This window comes from Giraffa tippelskirchi, chromosome 11 (assembly GCF_054371585.1).
Source record: "Giraffa tippelskirchi isolate mGirTip1 chromosome 11, T2T-mGirTip1v1.2.pri, whole genome shotgun sequence".
Lineage (NCBI taxonomy): Eukaryota > Metazoa > Chordata > Mammalia > Artiodactyla > Giraffidae > Giraffa > Giraffa tippelskirchi.
Genome location: NC_137285.1, coordinates 60,727,370 through 60,753,507, shown reverse-complemented (window position 1 = coordinate 60,753,507; position 26,138 = coordinate 60,727,370). Strand labels below are relative to the sequence as shown.

The 26,138-nt window shown below is 39.8% G+C and overlaps 1 protein-coding gene across 10 annotated transcripts in view; it reads left to right on the top strand.

The window, feature by feature from the left end:
- Positions 1-26,138, top strand: part of LRBA (LPS responsive beige-like anchor protein) — an 803,036-nt gene that overhangs the window by 74,275 nt on the left and 702,623 nt on the right. For 6 of the 10 annotated variants that reach the window (XM_081543940.1, XM_081543938.1, XM_081543941.1 and 3 more), the window contains exons 1-2: positions 1,484-1,738; positions 2,327-2,761. The exons of 1 other annotated variant lie outside the window; for it this stretch is intronic. In XM_081543940.1, the coding sequence (XP_081400066.1) occupies positions 2,546-2,761 (216 nt within the window). In that variant the 5' untranslated portion in view covers positions 1,484-1,738; positions 2,327-2,545. Of the gene's footprint in view, positions 1-1,483; positions 1,995-2,326; positions 2,762-26,138 lie in introns of those variants that run through there. 3 more of the 10 variants (XM_081543937.1, XM_081543944.1, XM_081543945.1) reach the window with 3 other exon arrangements.

Below are 26,138 nucleotides of genomic sequence, written 5' to 3'. Positions count from 1 at the left end.
TGGCACACCCACTTCTCCAGACTTACTCACTTAAGGATTTAAAATGTAAACCTGAGGTGTTGAAGTTTTCAGGAATAGCAAGCTCTTGATACTACCTCTTAACCTGGTCATGCACAAGTCATCATTTCAGATCATGAGAAAACTGTCTGCCTCATCTTTGGAATATTAAACCCACTTAGAGAAAACAGACATTTGCAACCATGAGCTGTGGAACAGCTGGATTCACTTTAGTATTTAAAAAAGGTGTAAATCTTTAAAACTTTTCTAAAGACACTCCTGTGCTTCTGGTCTTTTCTCATGTTGCTCCCCTCCTTCTAAATTTCCATGTGATAGTTGAAATCAAGTTCATTTTTCAAGCCCATCTCAAATAACCCTTTCTGTAGGAAACTATTTCCTCTCTCAAACCAATATAATTTTTCTCCTGATTCCTCCATAGTACTTCCTAACTTTGACACCACTTTTGTTTCACTTTTGACTGCTAGTATTTTAAACATTACATATATATTTAAGGCCTTAAGGCTTCGAATAGTAAGTACCCTAAGGGTGAAAAGCCACTTTCTCCTGTAATTTGTGTTTGTTTTTCACTAATGCGTCAGGAAGGACGCTTCACTGTTGATGGGGGCAGGGGGGAAGGGCACAGATGATGATCCGAGCTGTTTGTAATCCTAATATAATCGATCTCTTAAACTAATCTGAGAAGGAGGCGAAACTAAGTTTCACATTGGAAAATCCCGAGAGGAAAACACCCTTCAGAGATCTACAGGCAGAATGAACCCGCCTCCACGCTGTTTAGAGCAGCTGTCTCAGGAACCCTCCCTTCCTTAGAATGTGGGAGAGGTTCGGTGGGGCGGCAGCTGCAAGGAATCTTCCCCGTTCCTCGTGCAAATGATCTTCCCGCCCTCCACTCCCTTCCGAGGGGAAGGTGGCAGCTGTCAGGGCTTCCCAGTGGTAATCTCTTCCCGAGTCTTTGCCGAGCGCGGCGGGCGGACAGCAGCTGAAAGCGCTCAGAGGTAGGGACTCTGCTCCCCTAAGACAAGGACAGCAGCCTTGCTGGCTCCGGCGCTGCCACCTCTCTGGCTCGTAGCGGTCCCTCAGGTGTCCTTCTCCGAGTCCAAGAAGACACCTTGGCAACGAGGGGCGGGTTCCCTCCGCGCCAGGAGGCCCTACGGTAACTTAACAACAGAAGGAGCGTAAGAATCGCCGCCTGGGCACTCGCCAAAGCACCTTCACAGATCGGGGAGTGGAAGTGGGCCCCTGAACAGAAAGGTCTTTTCTGGCCGGGCCGGGCTGAGGGTACACCTGGAGCACCTGTGTGGCGCGCCCGCGCGTCCTCATAGGCGGTCCGGCTCCGCGCCGGCGCCCGGCACCCCGCCCCCGGCCCCCGGGGGCCGCCCTCGTTTCCCCACCCCGCCGCGCGGTCGCCGCCGCCTTCGCGCCCGCCCCACCGCCCCGCGCGCTCGCGCACGCGCACGCCCGCCCGGCCGCCCTCGGCGCTGTCATGGCGGCGGGGAGCGGCTTCAGTGGGCACAGGGGCAGCCGCGCTAGCGGTGGCGGGGCGAGCTGCGGCAGTAGCGTCCTCACCGCCCGCGGCAGCCTCCGCAGCCGCGCCCGTAGCCCCGGCAGCGGCGGTTTTTGCAAAGGCTGAGCGCAGGGGAGGGGCGGGCCAGGAAGCCATGGAGTTCTGTGCAGCCTCGGACTCCCGGGGGGCGGACTAGGGAAACTTGGAGGCTGCGACCAGGTGCGCTGCCCTCTCTCTCCTCCCTCCTCTCGTCGCCGTCGCCGCTGGGCCTCCCCCCGCTTCTGGCCACTGCACACCTTCCCGCCTCTCCCCGACGAACCTCAGGTGCCCGGGAGGTGCTCCACTCCTCCCCCTGGGCCGAGCGTTGAGAATCCTCCCCGCCCCCTTCCCCCGCCCTTTCCTGCCCTGGATCTCCGCCGCCGCCTCCGTCTCGCGGCTGCCGGGCAGGGGGCGAGGACGGGCGCGGAGTGTCCGGGTGAGGGCGAACTTCCTACCTCGAGGGTCGCTTTGGGACCCCTGCTTTCCTCCAACCCCCCCTTTCCCGGCGACAGTTCTCTTTCCGTGCACCTGTGAGGAGAGGTTGCCCTGCGCCTGGAACCTGAGGGTGTGGGGGAGGAGGGAACCTGTTCCCGGGCCTCCGGGTCCCGCCTGCGCTCGGAGCCCCGCTGCTCGAGCCGCGGGGAAGCGGGTGGCTGGAAGCGGGGTCCTCGTAGGAACTGACTTGACGGACAGCAGCTACTCCCCTCTCTCCCCGAAGACCCTACAACAAAACCGAGCCTCTTTAACATTGATCTGATCTTCCAATAGGGTTTGGCGTTATTGTCAGCCTCCGGGAGAGAGATTGGACAAACATTCTCCAGAATCAGCAGGGCGACGCCAAGGACTTTCCACGCCAACTGCTCTTGGGGTTTCTCTACAGCTCGAAAGAGTGACCCTTTCCGTTTTGCGTGGCGTCCGTCTGCTCATTACTAGCGCGGCGACTGGGTCCCGGAGCGACTCCGAGTTGTCCTTTCGCGTGAACTCGCCATGGCCAGTGAAGACAATAATGTCCCATCCCCGCCACCAACAGGTGATGACGGGGGAGGTGGAGGGAAAGGAGAAGCCCCTGCCGAAGGGGGCGCCTTGTCCCTGACACCAGGACTCCCCATCAGGGGTATCAGAATGAAATTTGCCGTGCTGACGGGCTTGGTTGAAGTTGGAGAAGTATCCAATAGGGATATTGTAGAAACTATCTTTAACCTGGTAAGTAGATCTCGGGTTTACCAGCGTATCTTCTCAGTGGGTTGGAGAACAAGACTTGAGAGCCGAAGCCATGTGCTTCACTCAGGCTGGTGATAGAAACAAAATTCTGCTGACCTAAGTTAATCACTTATATTTTTCAGCTTAAGGGGAATTATGTAAATTTACACCCTCCAGGTTTTGTGAAAGTGAGCATATCACTTTGGTCCTAAGAAAATAATTGTTACTATGGAAGTATTATGGAGGACTCCTGTGGAGGAGTTTTATTCTGTAATTTTTTTTTCTCCCCTCGGGATGTGTATCTAAGCGTGCATTTCTCTTTGACATTTTACATAAGTTCTTGTGCCCTTTTTTTGGACTTGAGAAATAATGTAGAGGGTAGTTCTACCTACTCTTTTTTGAGTAAGTTATGTTTTGCCATAAATTTTGAACAAAAAATTCTTGTTCACAGGGCTGATGAAAGATTAATTTGGTGCAAAGGTAGCATTTATATTTAATTTCGATTAGCTTTATTTTTAGACATAAGGAACAAAAGTCAAATTTTGGAATGAAATTTAGGGTTACATCTTTTGAAAATTGAATGGCTGTTTAAAAGAAGGATTGCAGCAGAAGTAGTATGATCTTTATTTCTCTTGTGAATTCATGTCTACCAGCAAAGCATGTTTGGTCATTGGAAGTTGCTGGTTATACTACTGTGAGCTACGAATGTTATTTTTAAAAGGGGGATATGCCATACTTCCCTTTTCCAGTAGTCATAGAAATAGTTTTCATTTCTAATGGGGACTTTTTAGATTTCTTTACTTCAAGCTGTTGCCTGTCAATGTACAATAAATTTGGATTTGATATTTCCCCTTCTTCCACCTACTCACCTGTGTTACAAGATAATAGAAAGGAACAAGTATGAATGTGCAGTAGTTGAATAACTGCTGTTTAGCTCCTTTCCCCTTTGCCTCTATTGTTTCAAGGTTAGGCTTGTTTTATTCAGGGCAGTTAATTATTTCCTTCACTAGACCTTTACTAATAGACTGGTTACCTGTGGTACAATGTCTAGAATGAGAAAGTAGCTAGATGAAACTCACTTACCTATGGAAGATGAAAATTTTGAACAATAGAGTATTTCTCTAGCAGTTTGTTGTGTTGGGAGTTTATATGCAAAGACATAACACGTACACACTTTAAAGTAGGTATATTGTGGAAATATTGAGATGTACACAAAAATGGAACAGTGTAATAAGCTCTGGTGTCTATTATCCAGTTTCAACAGTTAAAAACGTTTTGGGAATCTTGCGTGTATGTGGACTTTCACAGTCTGTGAATCTGAGGAAGATAAATGGCAAATTGATGTATTCCTTTATCTCAAGATAGACTTGAAAACTTTGCTTCTGGTTTTTCTTTTTTGCTTTTTCTAAACCTCATGTTTTTTTGGATGTTAAAGAAAAATCTGTGGTAGTGATACAGTCCATCATTAATTGTGTGTGAAACATCGCATTCCTCTGGCAGAGGAGGATTCCAACTCCTCTGTTTGAATGTCCTCTGTGGAGGTGGATGACCAAACATGAGTAACTTGCATTTTATCATTAAGGAAAATCCAAATTCTGTAGTAATAGTTTGTATGCTGCCTAGAATTCTAGACCTGGGTATAGATTTTAAGGTGATTGGTTAAGTCTTTCATAGCTATCTGTGGGGCAACAGGTGTCTGGGTAAAGGGGGAGGGGAAAATCTGTTCAATTACACCTCCTCTTCACCACCATTCTCTTCTCATGTAGAGCAGAGAAAGTTGCTGAGAGGATTAGTTCTTTTCTTCTGTTCTTACTTACAATGCTTTTCATGCTCCTGCCCGGGTATCAGGGGTCTTGGCCAGTCTTTTGAAAATCTTGGAAACTGAAAATGTTAGGAATCTGGTAAGCTGGTCCATTTCAATGTTGCTAGGACTGCTACACTTAAATATTTTCTAATTGATAGTCATCAGCCTTTGTCTCAATTCTACTCAAAGAAGGAAGTTGTATTAACTAATAATAGGTGTGATTTAAAAAAGTTACTGCAGTTTAGTACCAGCTAGGCAATGGGCCAGGTGCTTTACAAGTGTTTTTAACTTCTTTCGTCATCAAGTCTTTAACTCATGGAGCTTATTTTATAGATGAGGAGACTGAGAGCCTGACAGGTGAAGCAGATTGGTGATTCTTAGAATGACGACCCTTCTAGGAATACACCTGTTTCTTGAGTTGATGTAGAGTTGTTTGCTTTCCTGAACAGATATTTATAGCATAGGCATAGCTTTCCCTAACCTAAGGACAGAAAAATTGCTGGTTGTGCTAAAGGTGAATAGTGACACCTGTTCACATTTCATTTCTTCTTCTTATTCAAATAGCTTTCAAAAAACTGCTTAGAAAAGACCTAAAAAGTAAAAAAAAATTTTCAGGTTCAGTCAGTTTTTTCAGTCAGAATGTAGATGTAGAAGATTGATTATTAGCTTTTTTTTTTTTACAGTCAGTATGTTGGATTAAAAAATTTTTTAATTGTGAAGAATAGGATACAGACAAAAGAATGTCTAAAATGTATAAGTAATAAGATATTTTAACAATAAAAGCCCCATGAAACTTCCATCTAACTTAAAGAATCAGCATGTTGCCAGTATCACTGAATCCTTATGCAAGCGCCTCCTTTATCCTTCCTTCACTGGAGTTTTTGTTAGTAAGTTTATATAGCTTTTGTAACTTTTTCCTATTTTTCAGACATTTTATTAAAATAGATTATATTCTACCCATTCTTTCTGATTAATTACATGTTAGTTACTTAAACCATAAAGTTTGTACTGTTAAAATTAAACAACCTCCCCTCGAGAGTTGTCCAGAGAGGTGTAATAAGAGTAATCTATTCTAATAGAAACATAGTTGTTAATGGGCTTCTCCTCCATATTAGTTTGTACTTGATGTTGTAATAGAAGACTCAAACTAGTTTAAACACAATAAAAAGGATTTATAGGCTCATTTATCTGGAAGTCTAAAGGTAGGGCAAGTTACATAGTAACAGTAATATTAAAGACCAGTTTCTTTCTGTTGCTGTTCCCCTTTCTGTGATGTCAGCTTTAATCTGTTGCTGTTCCCCTCATGGTGGTAGGATGGTTGCCAGTGGTCCTTGGGGCCGAATGTATTCTTGTTCAGGTCTCTTGGGAGAGAGAGCCTGTCCTGACATTCCAAACAAGAGTCCTGATTGGACCACTGAAGCAGTGCCTGTGGCCATTGGAATGTGCTGATTGGCTTAAGCAAACCATGGCCAACTGCTTTACCTAAGGATCCAGTCAGTTTCCTCTAAAGTATTTGGGCTGTTTGGGGAGGGATGGATACACAAATAGAGATCTGGGTAAAACATTCAAAATGTGAATGGATGCTGGATAGGCAACCAGTAATGTCCATTACTCCTTTCAGTTCAGTTCAGTCGCTCAGTCGTGTCCGACTCTTTGCGACCCCATGAATCGCAGCACCCCAGGCCTCCCTGTCCATCACCAACTCCCGGAGTTTACCCAAACCCATGTCCATTGAGTCGGTGATGCCATCCAACCATCTCATCCTCTGTTGTCCCCTTCTTCTCCCGCCCCCAATCCTTCCCAGCATCAGGGTCTTTTCCAGTGAGTCAACTCTTCGCATGAGGTGGCCAAAGTATTGGAGTTTCAGCTTCAACATCAGTCCTTCCAATGAACACCCAGGACTGATCTCCTTTAGGATGGACTGGTTGGATCTCCTTGCAGTCCAAGGGACTCTCAAGAGTCTTCTCCAACACCACGGTTCAAAAGCATCAATTCTTCGGCACTCAGCTTTCTTCACCGTCCAACTCTCACATCCATACATGACCACTGGAAAAACCATAGCCTTGACTAGACGGACTTTTGTTGGCAAAGTAATGTCTCTGCTTTTAAATATGCTATCTAGGTTGGCCATAACCTTCCTTCCAAGGAGTAAGCGTCTTTTAATTTCATGGCTGCAATCACCATCAGCAGTGATTTTGGAGCCCAAAAAAATAAAGTCTGACACTGTTTCCACTGTTTCCCCATCTATTTCCCATGAAGTGATGGGACCAGATGCCATGATCTTAGTTTTCTGAACGTTGAGCTTTAAACCAACTTTTTCACTCTCCTCTTTCAGTTTCATCAAGAGGCTCTTTAGTTCTTCTTCACTTTCTGCCATAAGGGTGGTGTCATCTGCATATCTGAGGTTATTGATATTTCTCCCAGCAATCTTGATTCCAGCTTGTGTTTCTTCCAGTCCAGCGTTTCTCATGATGTACTCTGCATATAAGTTAAATAAGCAGGGTGACAATATACAGCATTGATGTACTCCTTTTCCTATTTGTAACCAGTCTGTTGTTCCATGTCCACTTCTAACTTGCTTCCTGACCTGCATACAGGTTTCTCAAGAGACAGGTCAGATGGTCTGGTATTCCCATCTCTTTCAGAATTTTCCACAGTTTATTGTGATCCACACAGTCAAAGGCTTACAAATGCATAATAGAACAGTTTTCCTGGTGGCTCAGACAGTAAAGAATCTAGTTATAACGCAGGAGACTAAGGTTTGCTCCCTGGGTTGGGAAGATCCCATGGAGAAGGGAATGGCTATGCACTGCAATATTCTTGCCTAGAGAATTCCATGCACAGAGAAACCAGGCAGGCTGAAGTCCATGGGGTATCAAAGAATGGAACATGACCGAGCGCCTGAATAGTAATGTTAAAGATATTTGTGTAAAGAGAAAAAAAAATTGCTGTCTTAACCCCCTGTCATGATCTTGAGCAAGTTTTTTTCACCTCTTTGTGCCTTGGTTCCCCAGCTCTGCAGTGGGGAAACTATATTACAGCAAGAATTAAATGAGTAAATACTCACTCAGTTGTCCTCGACTGTTTGCGACCCCATGAACTGCAGCCCACCAGGCTCCTCTGCCCATGGGATTTTCCAGACAAGGACAGTGGAGTGGTTTGCCTTTTCCTTCTGCAGGGGATCTTTCCGACCCAGGGATTGAACCTGAATCTCCTGCACTGCAGGTAGATTTCTTTTCTGACTGAGCTACCAGGGAAGCCCTTATAAAACGCTTAAAATAGTGTGTGGCACATTAAGTACAATATTTGTAATTTTAGATAGTTAAAATCATCATATTCCAGCCTTAGCTTACAATTTTGTTTTTGTTTGTATTTAGTCATTATTAGCCTATTGGCTCTGTGGTATACTGTGTCATTCTTATTTTGGGGTTTATTTAATAGTCATTGTCACTTTTAGAGGCGTGTGTGATTGTGTGTGTGCTAAGCTGCTTCAGTTGTGTCTGATTCTTTGCGACGCTATGGACTGTAGCCCGCCAGGCCCCTCTGTCCATGGGATTCTTCACTCAAGAATACTGGAGTGGGTTGCCATGACTTTCTCCAGGGGATCTTCCCAACCAGGATTGAACCTGTGTCTTTTACATCTCCTGCATTGGCAGACAGTTTCTTTAGAGCTGACTTGATTTTAAACATCTTTATTGAAGTATAATTTACGTATCATACAATTCACTTGTTTTAAGTGTATATAGTTCAGTGATTTTTAGTAAGTTTCCAGAGGTGTACAAGCATTACCACAAGCTAACTTGAGAATATTTACATCCTGTGTTCAAGACATTTTATAGTTTTAGCTCTTATATTTAGCCCTGTGATCTATTTTGAATAATTTTTGTATGATGTGAAAGAAATGTAAGATAAGAATCTAAATTCATCTTTTTGTCTCACTGCCATTTGGTGAAAGGCTGTTCTTTTTTTTTTTTTAATAATTTATATTAATCGTATCCTACACAAATAAATTTAAAATTTTTGTATCTCATGCACTCTTATTAGATGTCCATAGGACATTTAGAAAAACTGGCCAAAAGATAAACATTACTAATTTTCAAAAAGTAGAATTCTTTTATTTTGTGTGTGATTCAGTTATACATATGCACATATATTTTTGAAATTATTTTCCATTGTAGGTTTTTACAAGATATTGACTGTAGTTCCCTGTGCTTTACGGTAAACCTTTGTTGCTTGTTGCATATCTATTTTTTAAAATTAGAAATCTTGCATTCTATTCATACTAAGTCGAACAAGTGGAATCAAAATGTTGATCCTTTCCCATTAAATTGCCTTGGCATCTTTGTCAAAAATCAGTTGATCATAACCATAAGGATTTATCTGAACTCTTAATTTTTTTCCATTGTTCTAAAGGTCAGTTCTTACATTAATACCAAACCATCTTGATTACTGTAGCTTATAGTAAGTTTTCAAAAATAGTGCTGTATGTCCTTTTTGTTTTTCTTCTCTGAGATTGTTGGCTATTCTAGGTCCTTTGTATTTCCATATGAGTTGTAGGATGAACTCAGTCAATTTCTGTTAAAAAAGGAATGTATTTTCATTTATTTAGGTCTTCATTTCTTTCATCAATGTTTTGTATATGAGGAGATGAATTATTTTTGAATATATATATATATATATATATTTAGTGCTGCTATGTAGATGCTCCTGTAGGCATCTTTGTGCATTGAAATTTCCAACAGAGGAATAGTTTAAAGTATATGAACATCTATATAGCTCATGAGTAGATATTGTTAGCTTGTCTATTAATGTTGAAAATTAAAAGAGATATGGGTGTGTTGGTGCATTTTAATAACTTACAGTTTCTTAGAAATCATAAAGTTTATAACTTAGGCCCCTGCAGATATACAGTCTTGTTTCTGTTTTGAATAGGTCCGTTTTGAACTGGGAAATCATTTGGGAACTGAAAAAGTAGAGTATTTTTTTGTTGTTTCATAGAAAGGGAAGCTGAGTAAGCTTTTTGTTTCTCATACTGACTTAGCTGAACTAATGAAATACATTTAGTCTTTATATTATATATTATCTCTTTATATATAGCTTCTTTAAAGTATTTATAATGCATTTTTATGTTTGCAAGAAAAATGTCCAGAATACGTTTTGTTTTATAGTACTTATTTTAGATACAGAATAAGTTGTTTATCTTTGTACCTCCAGAACTTCTCACAGCGTTTCTTGGTGCTTTAAAAGTGTTTGTTAAATGGAAGTGTATTAATCTCCTCATTAAATAAATTACATTCATTAGGAAGTCTAGTATCTATTATTCTTTTCTGCAACAGGTAAAACCTTAATGCATATTTCTTTTATTGTTGTTGTTTAGTTGTTCAGTCGTGTCCGACTCTTTGTGACCCCATAGACTGCAGCATGCCAGGCTTCCCTGTCCCTCACAATCTCCCTAAGTTTGATCAAACTCGTGTCCGTTGAATCAGTGATGCCATCCAACTATCTTATCCTCTGTCATCCCCTTCTCCTCCTGCCTTCAATGTTTCCCAGCATCAGGGTCTTTTCCAGTAAGTCAGCTCTTCATCTCAGGTGGCCATAGTATTGAAGCTTCAGCTTCAGCGTCAGTCCTTCCAATGATTATTCAGGACTGATTTCCTTTATTATTTCCTGACTATTTCTTATGATGCTACTTGTCAAGCAGCTTGCATTTTTCATTATATAATGTTGAGTTACCTCAGTATCTGTTTTACCCCTAAGAAGAGCAGTTTCATTATTTTCAAAATAGTCTATTATAACTTGCTCTTAAAGTAGTTTTTTCCTTTTACTCTAGTATTATTTCATTAGATCTCACCTAACAGAATATCTAGTCAGACACCTACCTCTGAGTAAATTTCCAATGAGTCTTTGGCTTAAAAGCTGTTGGGAAAAGATATGAAATAAAAAACAAAAGGAAATGGTACAAAGAAAAACACTGCTGAGAGTACACAAAATCTTTTTAATTAACTGATTTCATAAAACACTTTGAGTTTTAGATCTTAAAACTTTTTTTTGATGTGTGTAAATCTGTTTTGATTCTTCAAAAGATCTAATTGTATTCGTCCCAGAATAATATGTGATTGAAATGTGCTTTTTGAAGTAGAGAATTTCTTGTTATTGGAGGTTTTAGAAGATTGCATATTGGGGATATTATAGAGTAGATTCTTACTTTGGTTAAGAGATTAGACACCACGCTATGTGACTATCTCATGTTCCTGCTCTGAGTTTTGTTGTCTCTATTACACCTGGGTTTTTGCATTTACTTCTTAGACTTCTCTTGACCAGACTAAATAATTTGAGTTCTGTGAAAATTAGTGTTAGAGGAGAGCGGCTGCATTTTCTCTATAGATTCTTACAGAAAGATGAAAAACTGAGGTCTCAACTGCGTTTTGTTACAGATAATCTGTTGCTTGAGAACTGAAAAAGATTTTCTCTTTGCCTAATAAGATCTTTGTTCATGAATAATGACTTTAGTGTAGTACTTTTATTTATAAACTACACTAAATCTCTTAAAGCTATGGCTTCTGATGAAGTATTTAGGTTTGTTGTTTCTAATGAAAATATTTTTCTCATAAAGTAATATAAATATATTATCTCAAGTTCTATATATAGTACCTAATTGAATCCAGTCTTTAACATATTTGGGCTTTAGTATCTTGAATAAAAATAATCATTATATCTTAGAGCTTATAAATAAACCATGCATATGTAAAACTTTTTACACAGCACATTTTTTTTGAAAGTGTGGATTTGATGTTAATACATGAAACTTAAGTCAGTCTTGATAGTAATATGATAATTAATCAGTTTCAAACGGGATATCATATCTTTTCTAGAAACAGAGTAGGCCCCAGGGAGGCTCTTTGGTATCTAAAATGCATAAAATATTAATTATTAAAGAAAATCATATAAATATATTAGAAAATTATTATTAACATTGTCATCAACATGTTTTCTTAGATAATACAATTGTGAAATTAATAGATATCATTTTTTATCATTACTGAAAATCTGACCCAAAGTGTAGCTTTCTTGATGAATTCATTGTTTTAAATCAGGGGGAAATGTCTTTGCAAATCTTCATCTGTACTTATAGATTTTCAGACACTTAATATTGTGGGAAAAGTGTTAGTATAGTTGACACTTGAACAACATGGGTTTGAACTGTGTGGGTCCACTTATATGTGGGCTTTTTTCAGGAGTAAATACTATAGTACTCCACGATCCATGTTGGTTGAATCCAAGGATGTAGAGGAACCTCATCTATGAAGCGCTGACTTCAAGTTATATGTGGAGTTTGAACTGCATGGAGAGTCGGTCTCCCCAATCCTCACATTGTTCAAGGGTCAACTGTAGTTCTTGTAATCATTAAACCAAGCACTATTTGCATTAAAGGAAAGTAGTTCTGTAAATTTTCATGTTTTCTTAAGATTTTTATTGTATTGTGAAGGATTTCTCTTTCTTTTGGAAGAAATTACATATGAACCAACATCACTTCCACATTATACCTGCATATTCTACTGTTTAACAATCCTGTGGGAGGTGATTCAAGACGAAGATATAAGTTATAGCAGATTGGACTATGCTGTTGTAATACTCATTTTATAAATGATGAAACAGAGGATAAGTAGCTTGCTTACATCATTGGGCAAGTAATATTGCTGAGATTCAAACTCAGGGAATCTACAACCTGAGCTCTAAACAGTAAGCCAGATATAGGGTGTAATTGCAAAGAACCTTAAATGTGAAATAGTGACTTAAGGCATCTTTCAATCAAGTAATTGAATAGTATCTGTTTAATCAGATTGTTTAAAACATGCCCAACATAGTCAAGATTTAGCTTATGGCATTTAGGGTTTGTTTGTTTTTCCCCTTTAAATCTAAAATGTGGATTAGGAAAGGGGAGTTTTTAAGGAATGTGATATTAAAATTGAATGGAATTAATGACGTAGTTTGCTTCTCTGGTGGCTCAGATGGAAAGAATCTGCACACAATGTAGGAGACCTGGGTTTGATCCCTGGGTGGGGAAGATCTCCTAGAGAAGGAAATGGCAACCCACTCCGGTACACTTGCCTGGAAAAATCCCATGAATGGAGGGGCCTGATGGAGTACAGTCCATGGGGTCGCAAAGAATCAGACATGCCTGAGCAACTTCATAGTGAGGCACCTTCATGGTGGCTTAGCAGTAAAGAGTCCCCCTGCAATACAGGAGATGTAGGAGACACGGGTTCAATCCCAGGGTCAGAAAGATCTCCTGGAGAAGGAAATGGCAACCCAGTCCAGTATTCTTGCCTGGGAAGTCCAACAGATAGAGGAGAAGAGTGGGCTACAGTCCACGGTGTCACAAAAGAGTAGGACGCGACTTAGCGACTAAACAACAACAATGCAAAATACTGGAGTCTTACTCTCACAGTCCATATTTAGCTAGTTAAGCCTGCAAATTGAAATGACCTTGAATACTGATCTATAAAACAGTGAAGTTTTTAATCATATTTTTTGTCTTTTATATACTGACCACATTGGGCAGTTAATAGGAAGTTCATTTCAGTTCAGTTGCTCAGTCGTGTCTGACTCCTTGTGACTATGTGGACTGCAGCACGCCAGGCTTCTCTGTCCATCACCAACTCCCGGAGCTTACTCAAACTCATGTCCATCGAGTTGGTGATGCCATCCAACCATCTCATCCTCTGTCATCCCCTTCTCCTCCCACCTTCTATCTTTCCCAGCATCAGGGTCTTTTCCAATGAGTCAGTTCTTCGCGTCATGTGGCCAAAGTATTGGGAGTTTCTGCTTCAGCATCAGTCCTTCCAGTGAATATTCAGGGTTGATTTCCTTTAGGGTGGACTGGTTGGATCTCCTTGCAGTCCAAGGGACTCTCAAGAGTCTTCTCCAACACCACAGTTCAAAAGCATCAATTCTTCGACACTCAGCTTTCTTTATAGTCCAACTCTCAGATCTGTACATGACTACTGGAAAAACCATAGCTTTGACTAGACAGACCTTTGTTGGCAAAGTAGTGTCTCTGTTTTTTAATATGTTGTCTAGGTTGGTCACCTCATGTGAAGGGTTGACTCATTGGAAAAGACCCTAATGCTGGGTAGGATTGGGGATGGGAGGAGAAGGGGACGACAGAGGATGAGATGGTTGGATGACATCACCGACTCGATGGACATGGGTTTGGGTAGACTCCGGGAGTTGGTGATGGACAGAGAGGCCTGGCGTGCTGCAATTCATGGGGTCGCAAAGAGTCGGACACGACTGAGCGACTGAACTGAACTGAACTGAACTAGGTTGGTCATAGCTTTTCTTCCACGGAGCAAGCATCTTTTGATTTCATGGCTGCAGTCATAATCTGCAGTGATTTTGGAGCCCAAGAAAATAAAGTCTGTCACTGTTCCCATTGTTTCCCCATCTATTTGCCATGAGGTTATGGGACTGGATGCCATGATCTTAGTTTTCTGAATGTTGAGCCTTAAACCAGTTTTTTCACTCTCCTCTTTCACTTTCATCAAGAGGCTCTTTAGTACCTCTTTGCTTTCTGCCATAAGGGTGGTGTCATCTGTGTATCTGAGGTTATTAATATTTCTCCTGGCAATCTTGATTCCAGCTGTGCTTCATCCAGCCTAGCATTTTGCATGATGTACTCTGCATATAAGTTAAATAAGCAGGGTGACAATATGCAGTCTTGACGTACTCCTTTCCCGATTTGGAACTTGTCCATTGTTTCATGTCTGGTTCTAACTGTTGCTTCCTGACCTGCATACAGATTTCTCAGGAGGCAGGTCAGGTGGTCTGGTATTCCCATCTCTTTAAGAATTTTCCAGTTTATTGTGATCCACACAGTCAAAGGCCTTGACGTAGTCAATAAAGCAGAAATAGATGTTTTTATGGAACTCTCTTGCTTTTTCTATGATCCAGCAGATATTGGCAATTTGATCTCTGGTTCCTCTGCCTTTTCTAAATCCAACTTGAACATCTGGAAGATCTCGGTTCACGTACTGTTGAGGACTGGCTTGGAGAATTTTGAGCATTACTTTGCTAGCGTGTGAGATGAGTGCAACTGTGCAGTATTTTGAACATTCTTTGGCATTGTCTTTCTCTGGGATTGGAATGAAAACTGACCTTTTCCAGTCCTGTGGCCACTGCTGAGTTTTCCAAATTTGCTGGCATATTGAGTGCAGCACTTTCACAGCATCATTTTTGAGGATCTGAAATAGCTCAACTGGAATTCCATCACCCCCACTAGCTTTGTTCTTAGTGATGCTTCCTAAGGCCCACTTGACTTTGCATTCCAGAATGTCTGACTCTAGGTGAGTGATCACACCATCGTGGTTATCTGGGTCAGAATATCTTTTTTGTACAGTTCTGTGTATTCTTGCCACCTCTTCTTAATATCTTCTGCTTCTGTTAGGTCCATACCATTGCTGTCCTTTATTGAGCCCGTCTTTGCAAGGATGATGCTTATTAATCAGTTACGTGTGCGCGCGTTCCATGTGCTCTGTTGCATCTGACTCTGTGTGACGCCGTGGACTGAAGCCTGTCAGGCTCCTCTGTCCATGGAAATTTTCAGGTGACAATATGGAGTAGGTTGCCATTTCCTACTCCAGGGGATCTTCCTGACTGAGGGATGGAATCCCCCTTTCTGGAGTCTCCTGTGTTGGCAGGGGGATATATATATATTTTAACCACTGTGCCACCTGGAAAGCCCTATTAATCGGTTACAGGAGAGAATACCAATTGTCTTTCCTATTGTGAAGATGTATTAATGGTCCTCTAGCATTCAAATAATCTTTACTGGAAGTTGATTTGCTTCCATGGTATATTTACTGAATAAAGTCACCAAATTTAGAGGGCAGGTTATTCTCTTTTTTTTTTTCAGATTAGAGTGTAAATTTAACTAGAGTTTAGATTTAAATTTTCAAGTAAGATATCAAAGTCAAAGAATCAACTTGAATAAGATTTTAATGTGAAACATTTTTACATATTGCTATTTTGACTAGATGGAGAAGGCAATGGCACCCCACTCCAGTACTCTTACCTGGAAAATCCCATGGACGGAGGAGCCTGGTAGGCTACAGTCCATGGGGTCGCTAAGAGTCGGACACGACTGAGCGACTTCACTTTCACTTTTCCCTTTCATGCACTGGAGAAGGAAATGGCAACCCACTCCAGTGTTTTTGCCTGGAGAATCCCAGGGATGGCGGAGCCTGGTGGGCTGCCGTCTATGGGGTCGCACAGAGTCGGACACGACTGAAGCGACTTAGCAGCAGCAGCATTTTGACTAGACATATTGCTATTTTGACCAAACTTATGATTTCATAATAAGACACTAGTCTTTTGAAATGAGTAAATATCTGTTTCCAGTGGGACTGATCCATTCATTCATTCAGTGAATATTTATAGGGCAGAAATAGTGTGCCAGGTATGGTATTGGAAATAAAAAATGAACCAGACAAATACAGACCTTGTCTTTATGGAGCTTAAAGTGTAAGTTCTTTATCCTCTAAGTACCCCATTTCTTCAACTGTTCTTATATCCTTGAATTCATTTGGATTTATTTTCTGATATTTCACAAGTACATCCTGCTCTTATTCCTGTGTGTTGATGCTCTGAGAATGTTAATTATCGTTGTGATTTTTATGTATTAACCACATTGATCACATTAATAGGAGAGGATGATGTTGTCTGTCCTATTTTTCACAGGAATTCTTTTATCTTACCTATCTAAGCCATCTAGGAGGATAATGTAATGCCAGCAGGCAAGTGAAATACAATGTGATATTTGCTTCTTTTACTATACTATCACCTTAGCTGGAATGAAGTGTCATGTGGATGAATTATTAATATACTTTTGTTTTACCAATACATTTCTGTTTTGATGTTTTCCACTAGAACTAAATTTGAAATGTTTTTTCAAATTTGTTCTGTTTGAACAGAGTATATTGACTGTTATTTGAACTTGAATAGCCTTGCGTCATTAATATGAATGCTTGTCTTTGGGATACTGGGTATTTCTATAATCCTTTCCCTCTTCTGCATCTCTGGTACCACTGCCCTAGTCCAGGTGCTCATCATTTTTTGCCCGTATAGTTACAAAAATTGTCTGTTCCTGTTTCTCTCTTGTTTTCTCCTTTCAAAAACTCTCCACAACTGCTGATGTGTTCATCCAGAGGGCAAATCTGACCATTTGTTTTTCCTTCCGGAATCATTCTGTAGTTTTTTCATTCTGTTTTGGACACAAGTTTTTTGAGCCTGAATCCTGTATACTCTATTATACTATGTGGCTTTTAAGTTGGGTGCTCATACTAAAATTGTAGAAAATGGCCAGTTAATTAAATTTCTCAAGAATTGTGTTTATTGAAAAACTAGTTCATGATAATAAGAAACATTGAAAAGAATGATAAGCTTTGAGAAAATGAATTATCTTAAGACTTGATCCTTGATTTAACAGTGTGTACTTCATTTGACTTTGAACATTAGATTCCCTGTGTGTCAAATGGTATATGGTAACTTGTATTTGTTTACGATATCCACCAATCAGTTTTCTTTCTATTCTTTCTCATAATCAGGAGAAAAATGAAATGACCAGTTCTTTAACATTTACGGAATCATACATCTAATTTGTGACTAATAAGTATTATTCTTAATTTGTATTGTGTTTTGTTCATGATTTTTTTAGATAGTAACTTAGTCTGAGGGCAGTAGTATGAGAGAAAAGAAAAATTAAATAGTAATTTTTTACTTGTTAGTATCTTGAAAAGATTTGGAAAAAGCTTAGCATTAAATCAAATATTTACAATGAAACATTTTGGCATATGTTTGGGAGTTTCATTTATTCTAAATTCTCATTACTATGGAATGTAATGTTGACTTATGAAATTTTTGAATACTGAGAGGATGTCCTAATTAATAATTTTTATTAATATCTAAGTTTGAAAAGTCTCCTCCTTTGAAATGACAATTTTAATTGTTTTTTTTTTCCTCTGTTGATCCTTATTGTCTCTGATACTTATCTTCTGAATTACTTGGGGATACTTTTCCATTTTCCTTCTTCTTTTCTACCTTTCTCACACCAGACTCAGATTTCTTTCTTTTTTTTTTTTTTTTTACCACTGAAACTGCTTAAGAGTCTTACTGCTTCATAGAAAAGCAGCATTTCCTTATTCCCTTCTGAACTTAGGCGGAGTTTTCTGGACCTCTGCTCTGGCTGCTGTATGTGATGCTAATATGGGAAAGACAAAATGACTATTTCCATTATCTACATCTGTGAGATAATAGCTAGTATTTATTGAGTGGGTTTGAAATCTAATAAGTAGTACTTAGTAGATTCTACTATTCTAGTAGAATAGTCTATTCTGTCTAGTCCTGTTTAGTCCATTCTGGTCCTTTTCCTCTTGTTTTTCTCTCTGCCTAGAATGATCTCCTTTCAGATATCTAATTATATATATCAACAAACAATATATTATAATATAAATATAAATTATAATTTTTGTATATTGAACTTGTGTTTTTTTATATTCATTTTTTTTAATAGTTTCTTTTCCATAGTCATATGTCTTACATCTTTATTTTCTTAAACATTAATATTTTAATATTGTAAATCTAATCATTTTTATTTTTTCCAGTGTTTGGAGTTGTTTCTTGGGAGTTTGTTTTCTTCATTATTTAAAAAAAACGACGAGTGTATGTTTTATGGATTTTATTTGTGTGTATAGTTTGAGATCGGGTTTACACTGCGCTCCTGCTGGTAGCGTTGGTGTTTGCTTCTGTCATGCTCCAGTGTCTTCAACTCAGAATTCTTGAAACTAAATTTTGAGTGTGAGTTTTGTTAGATCTCACAGGTAGTATGAGTTTGGAGTGAGAAGAGGGAGGCTTCTTTTTTTCTCTTCTACCCAGGTTGAGACAGGCAGATAGTCCACTGTTGCTGTGATGAGCTGACAGTGTTGCTTTTCAGATTCCCCATCTTGTTTAGGCCCCAAGCTCTTTGTCCTTTTCCCTCTTAGCAGTCCCTTTAGACCCAATTTCTAAACCACTAGAGATTGGTGGATGCTCCCGGGGTAGATACTGGCCTCAGAGCTCACTGAAACTTGGTTGTTTTTTCCCTCCAGATATTTTCCTTGGTTCATTTCTAGCTCAGCTATTCGTGAAAAAAAAACTTTTTTGTTTAACATTTCAGCATTTTAAGAAATTCTGAACGAGTGTTTTTCTGGACATCTAAGTCTTCCGTATTGCCAGAAATGGATCTCATTTCTTCCTCCAGTTATCTATATGAGCCTCTCCTTCATTCCCTTAAGGTCTCTGTTTAGACGTTACTTTATTAGAGATCCTTTACCTACTGCCAGTTGGGTACCCTCATCGTCCCTCTTATCTGCTCTATCCTGCTTTATCTTTATAGCATTTATCTCCATTAGATATTTATTTTGTGTTTCCTTATATTAGAAAATAAGCTCCGTTTGTAAGTTTACCATGTTATCGTCATTGCTTAAAATAATGCCTGATACATATTTGGTGCTTAGTATTAATAAACAGGGGCTTTGCTGGTGGCTCAGGTGGTAAAGAATCTGCTTGCAATGCAGGAGACCAGGGTTTGATCCCTGGGTCAGAAAGCTCCTTCGAAGATGGAAATGGCAACTCGCTCCTTGTTCTTGCCTGGAGAATTTCATGGAATAAGTATGCTTAATGCTTTAAATGGATTATCTCTTTTAATCCTCATTGTAACTGTGTGAGGTAGGTGATATTATCATCTCCATTTGAAAGATGTGAGGAGTCTTAAGTCGCAGAGTTAAGTAAATTGTCCAAGGTCACACAGTAAATGGCAGAGGAAGTAGAAGTTGAACCCCAGGCAGTTTGGCTTCAGAGCAACCTATTCTAACCACTGTACTTTGGTGGTGGTAGTGATGTTGCCTCTTTGGCTGGTTTGTATGACACTGGTCTAATTCTAGAGTTTAGCTCTACTTTGTATCCCATTGTTTCTTGGGAAAATACATTCTGGATTTCAAATAATTGATTTTTAGATAAAAGTTTGGACCCCAATATCTAACTTGGAAAGCTTATGCACTGCAGTGGTCTCCCCTTACTTTAAGGATTACTTTCTAAGACCCCAGTGGATACCTGAAACCGTAGATAGTACCAAATCCTGTATACACTTTTTTTTTCCCTACACATGCATACCTGTGATACGCTTTAATTTATAAATTAGACATAGTAGGAGATTATCAGCAATAACATAATAAAATAGAGCAATTATAACAATGTACTGTAATCAATGTTATGTAAAATGTGTTCTCTCTTTCCCTCTCAAAATATCTTGTTACAGGAAGATCTCGTTTTATTGCACTTCATAGGTACTACATTTTTTAGAAATTGAAGGTTTGTGGCAACCTTTCATTGAGCAAGTCTGTCGGTGCCATTTTTCAAATAGCATTTGCTCTGTTCATGTCTTTATGTCATATTTTGGTAATTTTCACAATATTGCCAACTTTTTTATCATTTTTATGGTGATCTGTGATCTTTTATGTTACTACTGAAGTTGTTTTGGCATGTTTTAGGAATCGAGTATTTTTAAATTAAGGTATGTATATTTCTTTTGTTTAGACATAATGCTGTTGCACACTTAACAAACTATGGTATATTGTAAATATAACTTTTAATGGACAGAGGAGCCTGGTGGGCTACAGTTGCAGAGTCGGACATGACTGAGGGGGTCTCAGAGAATCAGACATGACTGAGCGAGTGAACAACAACAAAAACAAAACTTCTTTATCCACAGAAACCAAAAATTTCTTGTGACTCACTTTATTGAAATTTTCGCTTCATTGTGGTGGTCTGGAACTGAATCTACACTATCTCCCAGTTTTGCTTGTACGAGTTTAAAGCCTTTTCCATCTTAACGAAGCACTTATAATGTACTGTGTGGTCATAACTTCTGCAGTTTGAGGTTTGATTGCAACACAAGCATAGCTTTTTCTTCCTTCTTTGCAATTTCATGGATAGAAGATTCATTCTTACCGTAGATCTTAGCAACCTCAGCATATGATTTTTTCTTTGCTTATTAAGTCAAGGACTTTCAACTTTTTGCTTAAAATAAGCACTTTATGGCTTCTTTTTGGAATATCCAAATTGCCAGGATCACTACTCTTGCGCTTTGGGCCATTATTAAGTGAAATAAAGGTCACTTGAACCCAAGCACTGTTACATTGACAGTTGACCTAGTAACCTTGATGGCTGCTAAGTGACTAACTGGTGGGATATGCTGGACAAAGAGATGATTCGTGTCCTGGGTGATACGGAGTGAAAGGGCTTGAGATTTCATCACTCTATTCAGAATGGTATGAAACTTATGAATTGTTTATTTCTGGAATTTTCCATTTAATATTTTTGGACCATGGTTGACCTAAGGTAACTGAAACTGTGGAAAGTGAAACCTTGGATAAAGGGGAACTACTATATTTAAATCTGATAAGGTTTTCTGTTTCTAATTTCATTTCTTTCAATTAAAACAATTTTTTTTTAGTTTTAAAATAATTGTTAGTCTGCTGTCTCTTAAGTCATTGTGAAGATTCTAGTGAGGTTATGCTGTGTTGCCTTTATTTCCTACAGTTATTTTATAAAGTAGTTAAACATATAATTTATAATAATCAATTTTATTTAGAGAAGGCATGCAAGTAAACTAATTAGTAGAAAGGAAAACAAGCCTGATGATTCCTTCCTAACTAAGATTATCAAACAAACTTGTATTTCCTTTTACAGTCCTCATTTCAATGCTGTGATTTTTCACTTTACCAGAAACTTGACCTTAACTTTGGCTTTCCTTCCTTCATCATTCCTGCAACCGGTCTGACATCAAATACCTCTTAATTCCAAGTTCAGGTATCTCTTGCTAGGGTTATTGTGAAGCCTTTCAAAACTGTCCTTCCCCCTGCTGTGCCATCCCACAGCGTGGGCTCTGAGGCCCCAGCTCCTCCTGTCCCTTCTTTCCTCTTTCCTCATGTTCTCTCCTATACCACACTCAAGCTGCACTGAACTTTTTCTTATTCCGCTAGTAGGTCTTGCCTTTACAACCTCTGTGCTGCTTTTTCAGCTCTTCTCTCCACTTCCATCTTTTCTTCCTTCTCTGCCTGTCATAGTCATGCTTGTACCTTAAGACATAACTTAGATACCATCTTTCTAAGAATCTCTGCCCAACTCTGAGACAGATACTGTTCTCCTTCCATTCCACCACAGAATTTTTTTCATAACTTAGAGCATTTACTTAATTCCATTATGTGTTTACATAGTTCTGCCACTAGACCATGAGCTTGAAGGCAGAGATTATAACCTTAATTATCTTCTTTTTTAGTCACTTTTATTAAGAGAGATATATATATATATATATATAAAATTTGTTGCTTTTAGATGTAGAGTTTGATGTTTGTTGTTCTGTAACCATCATCATAGTGGAGATTATCTCTATCTCGCCAGAAAGGTCTCTTATGCCCCTGACTACAGCAGGCCTTTCTGCCCATTCTCAACCCAACAAACACTGACCTAATTTCTGTCCCTGTCATTTTGTCTTTTCCAGAATGTCAAATTAAAATAATATCATGCAGTAGGTAGCCTTTTGTGACAGCTTTCCATGCTTGTTGTTTAGTTGCTAAGTCGTGTCCGACTTTGTGACCCCATGGACCATAGCCCACCAGGCTCCTCCATCCATGGGATTTTCCAGGCAAGAAAACCGGAGTGGGTTGCCATTTCCTTCTCCAGGGGATCTTCCCAACCCAGGGATTGAACCCACATCTCCTGCATTGACAGGCAGATTCTTTACCGCTTAGCCTCCAGGGAAGCCCTCTCATACTTAGCGAATTGCATTTGAGTCTTTCATCTTTTTCATGTATCAGTCGTTTGTTTTTTCTTATTGCTGAGTTGTATTCATTTGTATGGATGTGTCCCAGTTTGTTTATGGGGTTACCACGTGGTTTCCATTGGCCATTAGGACTAAAGCTGCCTCCAAACATTTTTGTGTAAGACTGTGTTGACTTGTTTTCGTTTTTTCTGGATAAATAACTGAGAGTATGCTTGCTGGCTCATAGAATAAATGCATTATAAATTTATAAGAAATTGCCAAATGGTTTTCCAAAGTAGCTGTACTATTTTGCCTTCTTAGCAGTAATGTTGAGTTTTAGTTTTCCATTCTTGACAGTACTTGGTTTCGTCATTGTTTTTAATTTTAGTCATTCTAGTAAGTTTGTTGTGATGTTTTGTTGTGGTTCATTTTTTAAAACTTTTAATATTTAGTAACATAGCTTCTGGCATATTCAAGATGGGATAACAAAATATTTTCTTGGATCAGGCAAATGCCTTACAGTTTATGGTATTGTTCATCTTAAGCTGCATCACTGTAAGCCAAATCATTTTTAAGATAAAGTGATTTGAATTCAGTTCAATTCAGTCACTCAGTCATGTCGACTCTTTGTGACTCCTTGGACTACAGCACACCAGGCTTTGCTGTCCATCACCAACTCCAGGAGTTTGCTCAAACTCATGTCCATCGAGTCTGTGATGGCATCCATCCATCTCATCCTCTGCCCTCCCTTTCTCCTCCTCCCTTCATTCTTTCCCAGCAACAGGGTCTTTTCCAATGAGTCATTTTTTCACATCAGGTGGCCAAAGTACTAGAGCTTCAACTTCAGTCCTTCAAATCAATATTCAGGACTGATTTCCTTTAGCATTGACTGGCTTGATCTCCTTGCAGTCCGAGGGACTCTCAAGGGTCTTCTCCAACACCACAGTTCAAAAGCATCAATTCTTTGGCGCTCAGCTTTCTTTATAGTCCAACTCTCACATCCATACGTGACACCTGGGAAAATCAGACCTTTGTTGGCAAAGTAATGTTTCTGCTTTTTAATATGCTGTCTAGGTTGTCATAGCTGTCCTTCCAAGGAGCAAGCATCTTTTAATTTCATGGCTGCAGTCACCATCTGCAATGATTTTGGAGCCCCCAAAATAAAGTCTGTCACTGCTTCCATGTTTCCGCATCTGTTTGCCATGCAGTGATGGGACCGGTTGCCATGATCTTAGTTTTCTGAATGTTGAGTTTTAAGCCAACTTTTTCACTCTCCTTTCACTTTCATCAAGAGGCTCTTTAGTTCCTCTTCACTTTATACCATAAGGGTGGTGTCGTGTGTGTATCTGAGATCATTGATATTTCTCCTGGCAATCTTGATTCCAGCCTGTGCTTCATCCATCTCAGCATTTTGCGTGATGTACTCTGCATATAAGTTAAGTAAGCAGGGGGACAATATACAGCCTTGATCTACTCCTTTCCCAGTTTGTAACTAGTCTGTGATTTGAATTAAGGCATAAGAATAAGAATCATACTTCAGCTGTCTCTGTGGTTGAAATTGTTCTCTGCCAGTTTTAAAATATGTAATCAAAAATAATTAAAAACCACCAAAATTTATTGGTAATACTGTTTAGTCAACTCTTGTGGGATGTGACTCTAGTCAGTCAGTTACTTAAAAGAGACTGATTTTTCCCTTCCACCTTCTATCCTTTAGATGATTGCCTTTTGATTTCTCATTTCTGTTTGCTGACAAGTTCTCTCCTTTTTTCTTTTTAAGATTTTTTTTTTTTGATGTGGACAATTTTTAAAGTCTTTTGTTGAATTTGTTACAATATTTTGTTTTTTGGCCGCAAGACATGTGGCGTCTTAGCTCCCAACCGGGGGTCAGATGTGTACCTGCTGCATTAGAAGGCAACATCCTAAACACTGACCTAGCGGGGACGTCCCTCTCCCCTTCTTTCTCTTTTTTAAACTTTTTAGTTTGTATTGGGGCATAGCTGGCTAACAATACTGCAGTAGTTTCAGGTGAACAGAGAGGGAACTCAGCCACCCATAATACTTGTATCCATTCTCTCCCACCTCTCCCCTTCTTAATTACCTTTAATGTATTGTTTTGTTTTGAACTAGAGGCAACAACAACAACAGAGGCATGTTGTCTTCTCCAACACCACAGTTCAAAAGCATCAATTCTGCGGCGCTCAGCTTTCTTTACCGTCCAACTCTCACATCCATACATGACTACTGGAAAAACCATAGCTTTGACTAGACGGACCTTTGTCAGTAAAGTAATGTCTCTGCTTTTTAATATGTTGTCTAGGTTGGTCATAGCTTTTCTTCCAAGGAACAAGCGTCTTTTAAGTTCTTGGCTGCAGTCACCGTCTGCAGTGATTTTGGAGCTTGCAAGGTTGCCATAAATCTTTTATTTATAAAAGATTCAGTATCTACACAGCTCAATGAAGTGCATGCAGGAAAGTAAAATATGCGTGTATTTGCATTTCTTAGCATGTTACAGAACCTTTATAGCATGTCAGAGCATGGGAGGAACCTTAGAAATAAGACACTCAAGTTCTCTCAAGTTTTTGGTGGGGAAATTGAGGATCAGTGGTGTGTCCCAGGTAGGCCAGCTGGTTAGGGCCAGAACTGGCTCTGGTACACAAGTTTGTAAACTGCAACACATTTCTCTCTTTATTTAGACGTTAATGGCTTTCAGTTTAATGAATCACGTGTTATCATTTCATTTTACCTTAGAGGCAGAGTTTTTCTGTTTTCTCTTGCCTTTCTCTTTCTTCAGATTTACTCAAGGGTGGTTTTGATATATACGTGTGTGTCTTCATTTTTGGCTCTGCTGGGTCTTTGTTGCTGCAAGGGCTTTTCTCTAGTTGTGGCAAGCAGGGGCTCCTCTCCAGTTGCGGTGGGGGGGCTTCACTTTGGGGGGCTTCTCCTTGTGGAGCGTGGGCTCTTGGGCGTGAGGGCTTCAGTGGACATGGTCGTGGGCTCTGCAGCTGGGGCCCTCAGGCTCTAGAGCACTTGTTCAGTAGTTGGGCCGCAAGGCTTCGCTGCTCCAAGGTGTGTGGAATCCTCCCGCATCAGGGTTCCAACCCATTTTCTCATACATTGACGGTGGATTCTTTACCACTGGGCCAGCAGGGAGGCCCTCTGTATCTTTTTGTGGTTATTAGTGGAGCAGGAATGGAAGTTTTTCAGGATTTGATGTGTTGGAGCTAAAGGAAAGTGCACAAATATTTACATTAACAGCATTATTACCGGTTTTAAAATTCAGTTGTATTTTTGTCTTCTTTCTTGAATAGTTTTCATTGCATAATGCAAGAATCTTTCACCTTGTGGAATTTTTTTCTAAATTCTATTTCTCTAATTTTGTCTTCTGTGTATTAGTGCAATGGTGTTTTTTTTTCCTTTAACCATCCTATTATCTCCCTTCTTTTTTTCCACTCACCTCTTCTCTCTTTCTCCCTCCTTTATTGGTTGTGAATCTCAGTTAAGCTCATTTATGATCTTGGGCAAGAAAATTTATCCCTCTGATTGTTATTTTTCTTTTAATCTGAAAATAAAGTGAATGAAAGTGTAGGCTGTTCAGTCTTATCTGACTCTTTGTGACCCCATGGACTGTAGCTCGCCAGGTTCCTCTGTCCATGGAATTCTCTAGGCAAGAATCCTGGAGTGGGTACCCGTTCCCTTCTCCAGGGACCTTCCCAGACTCA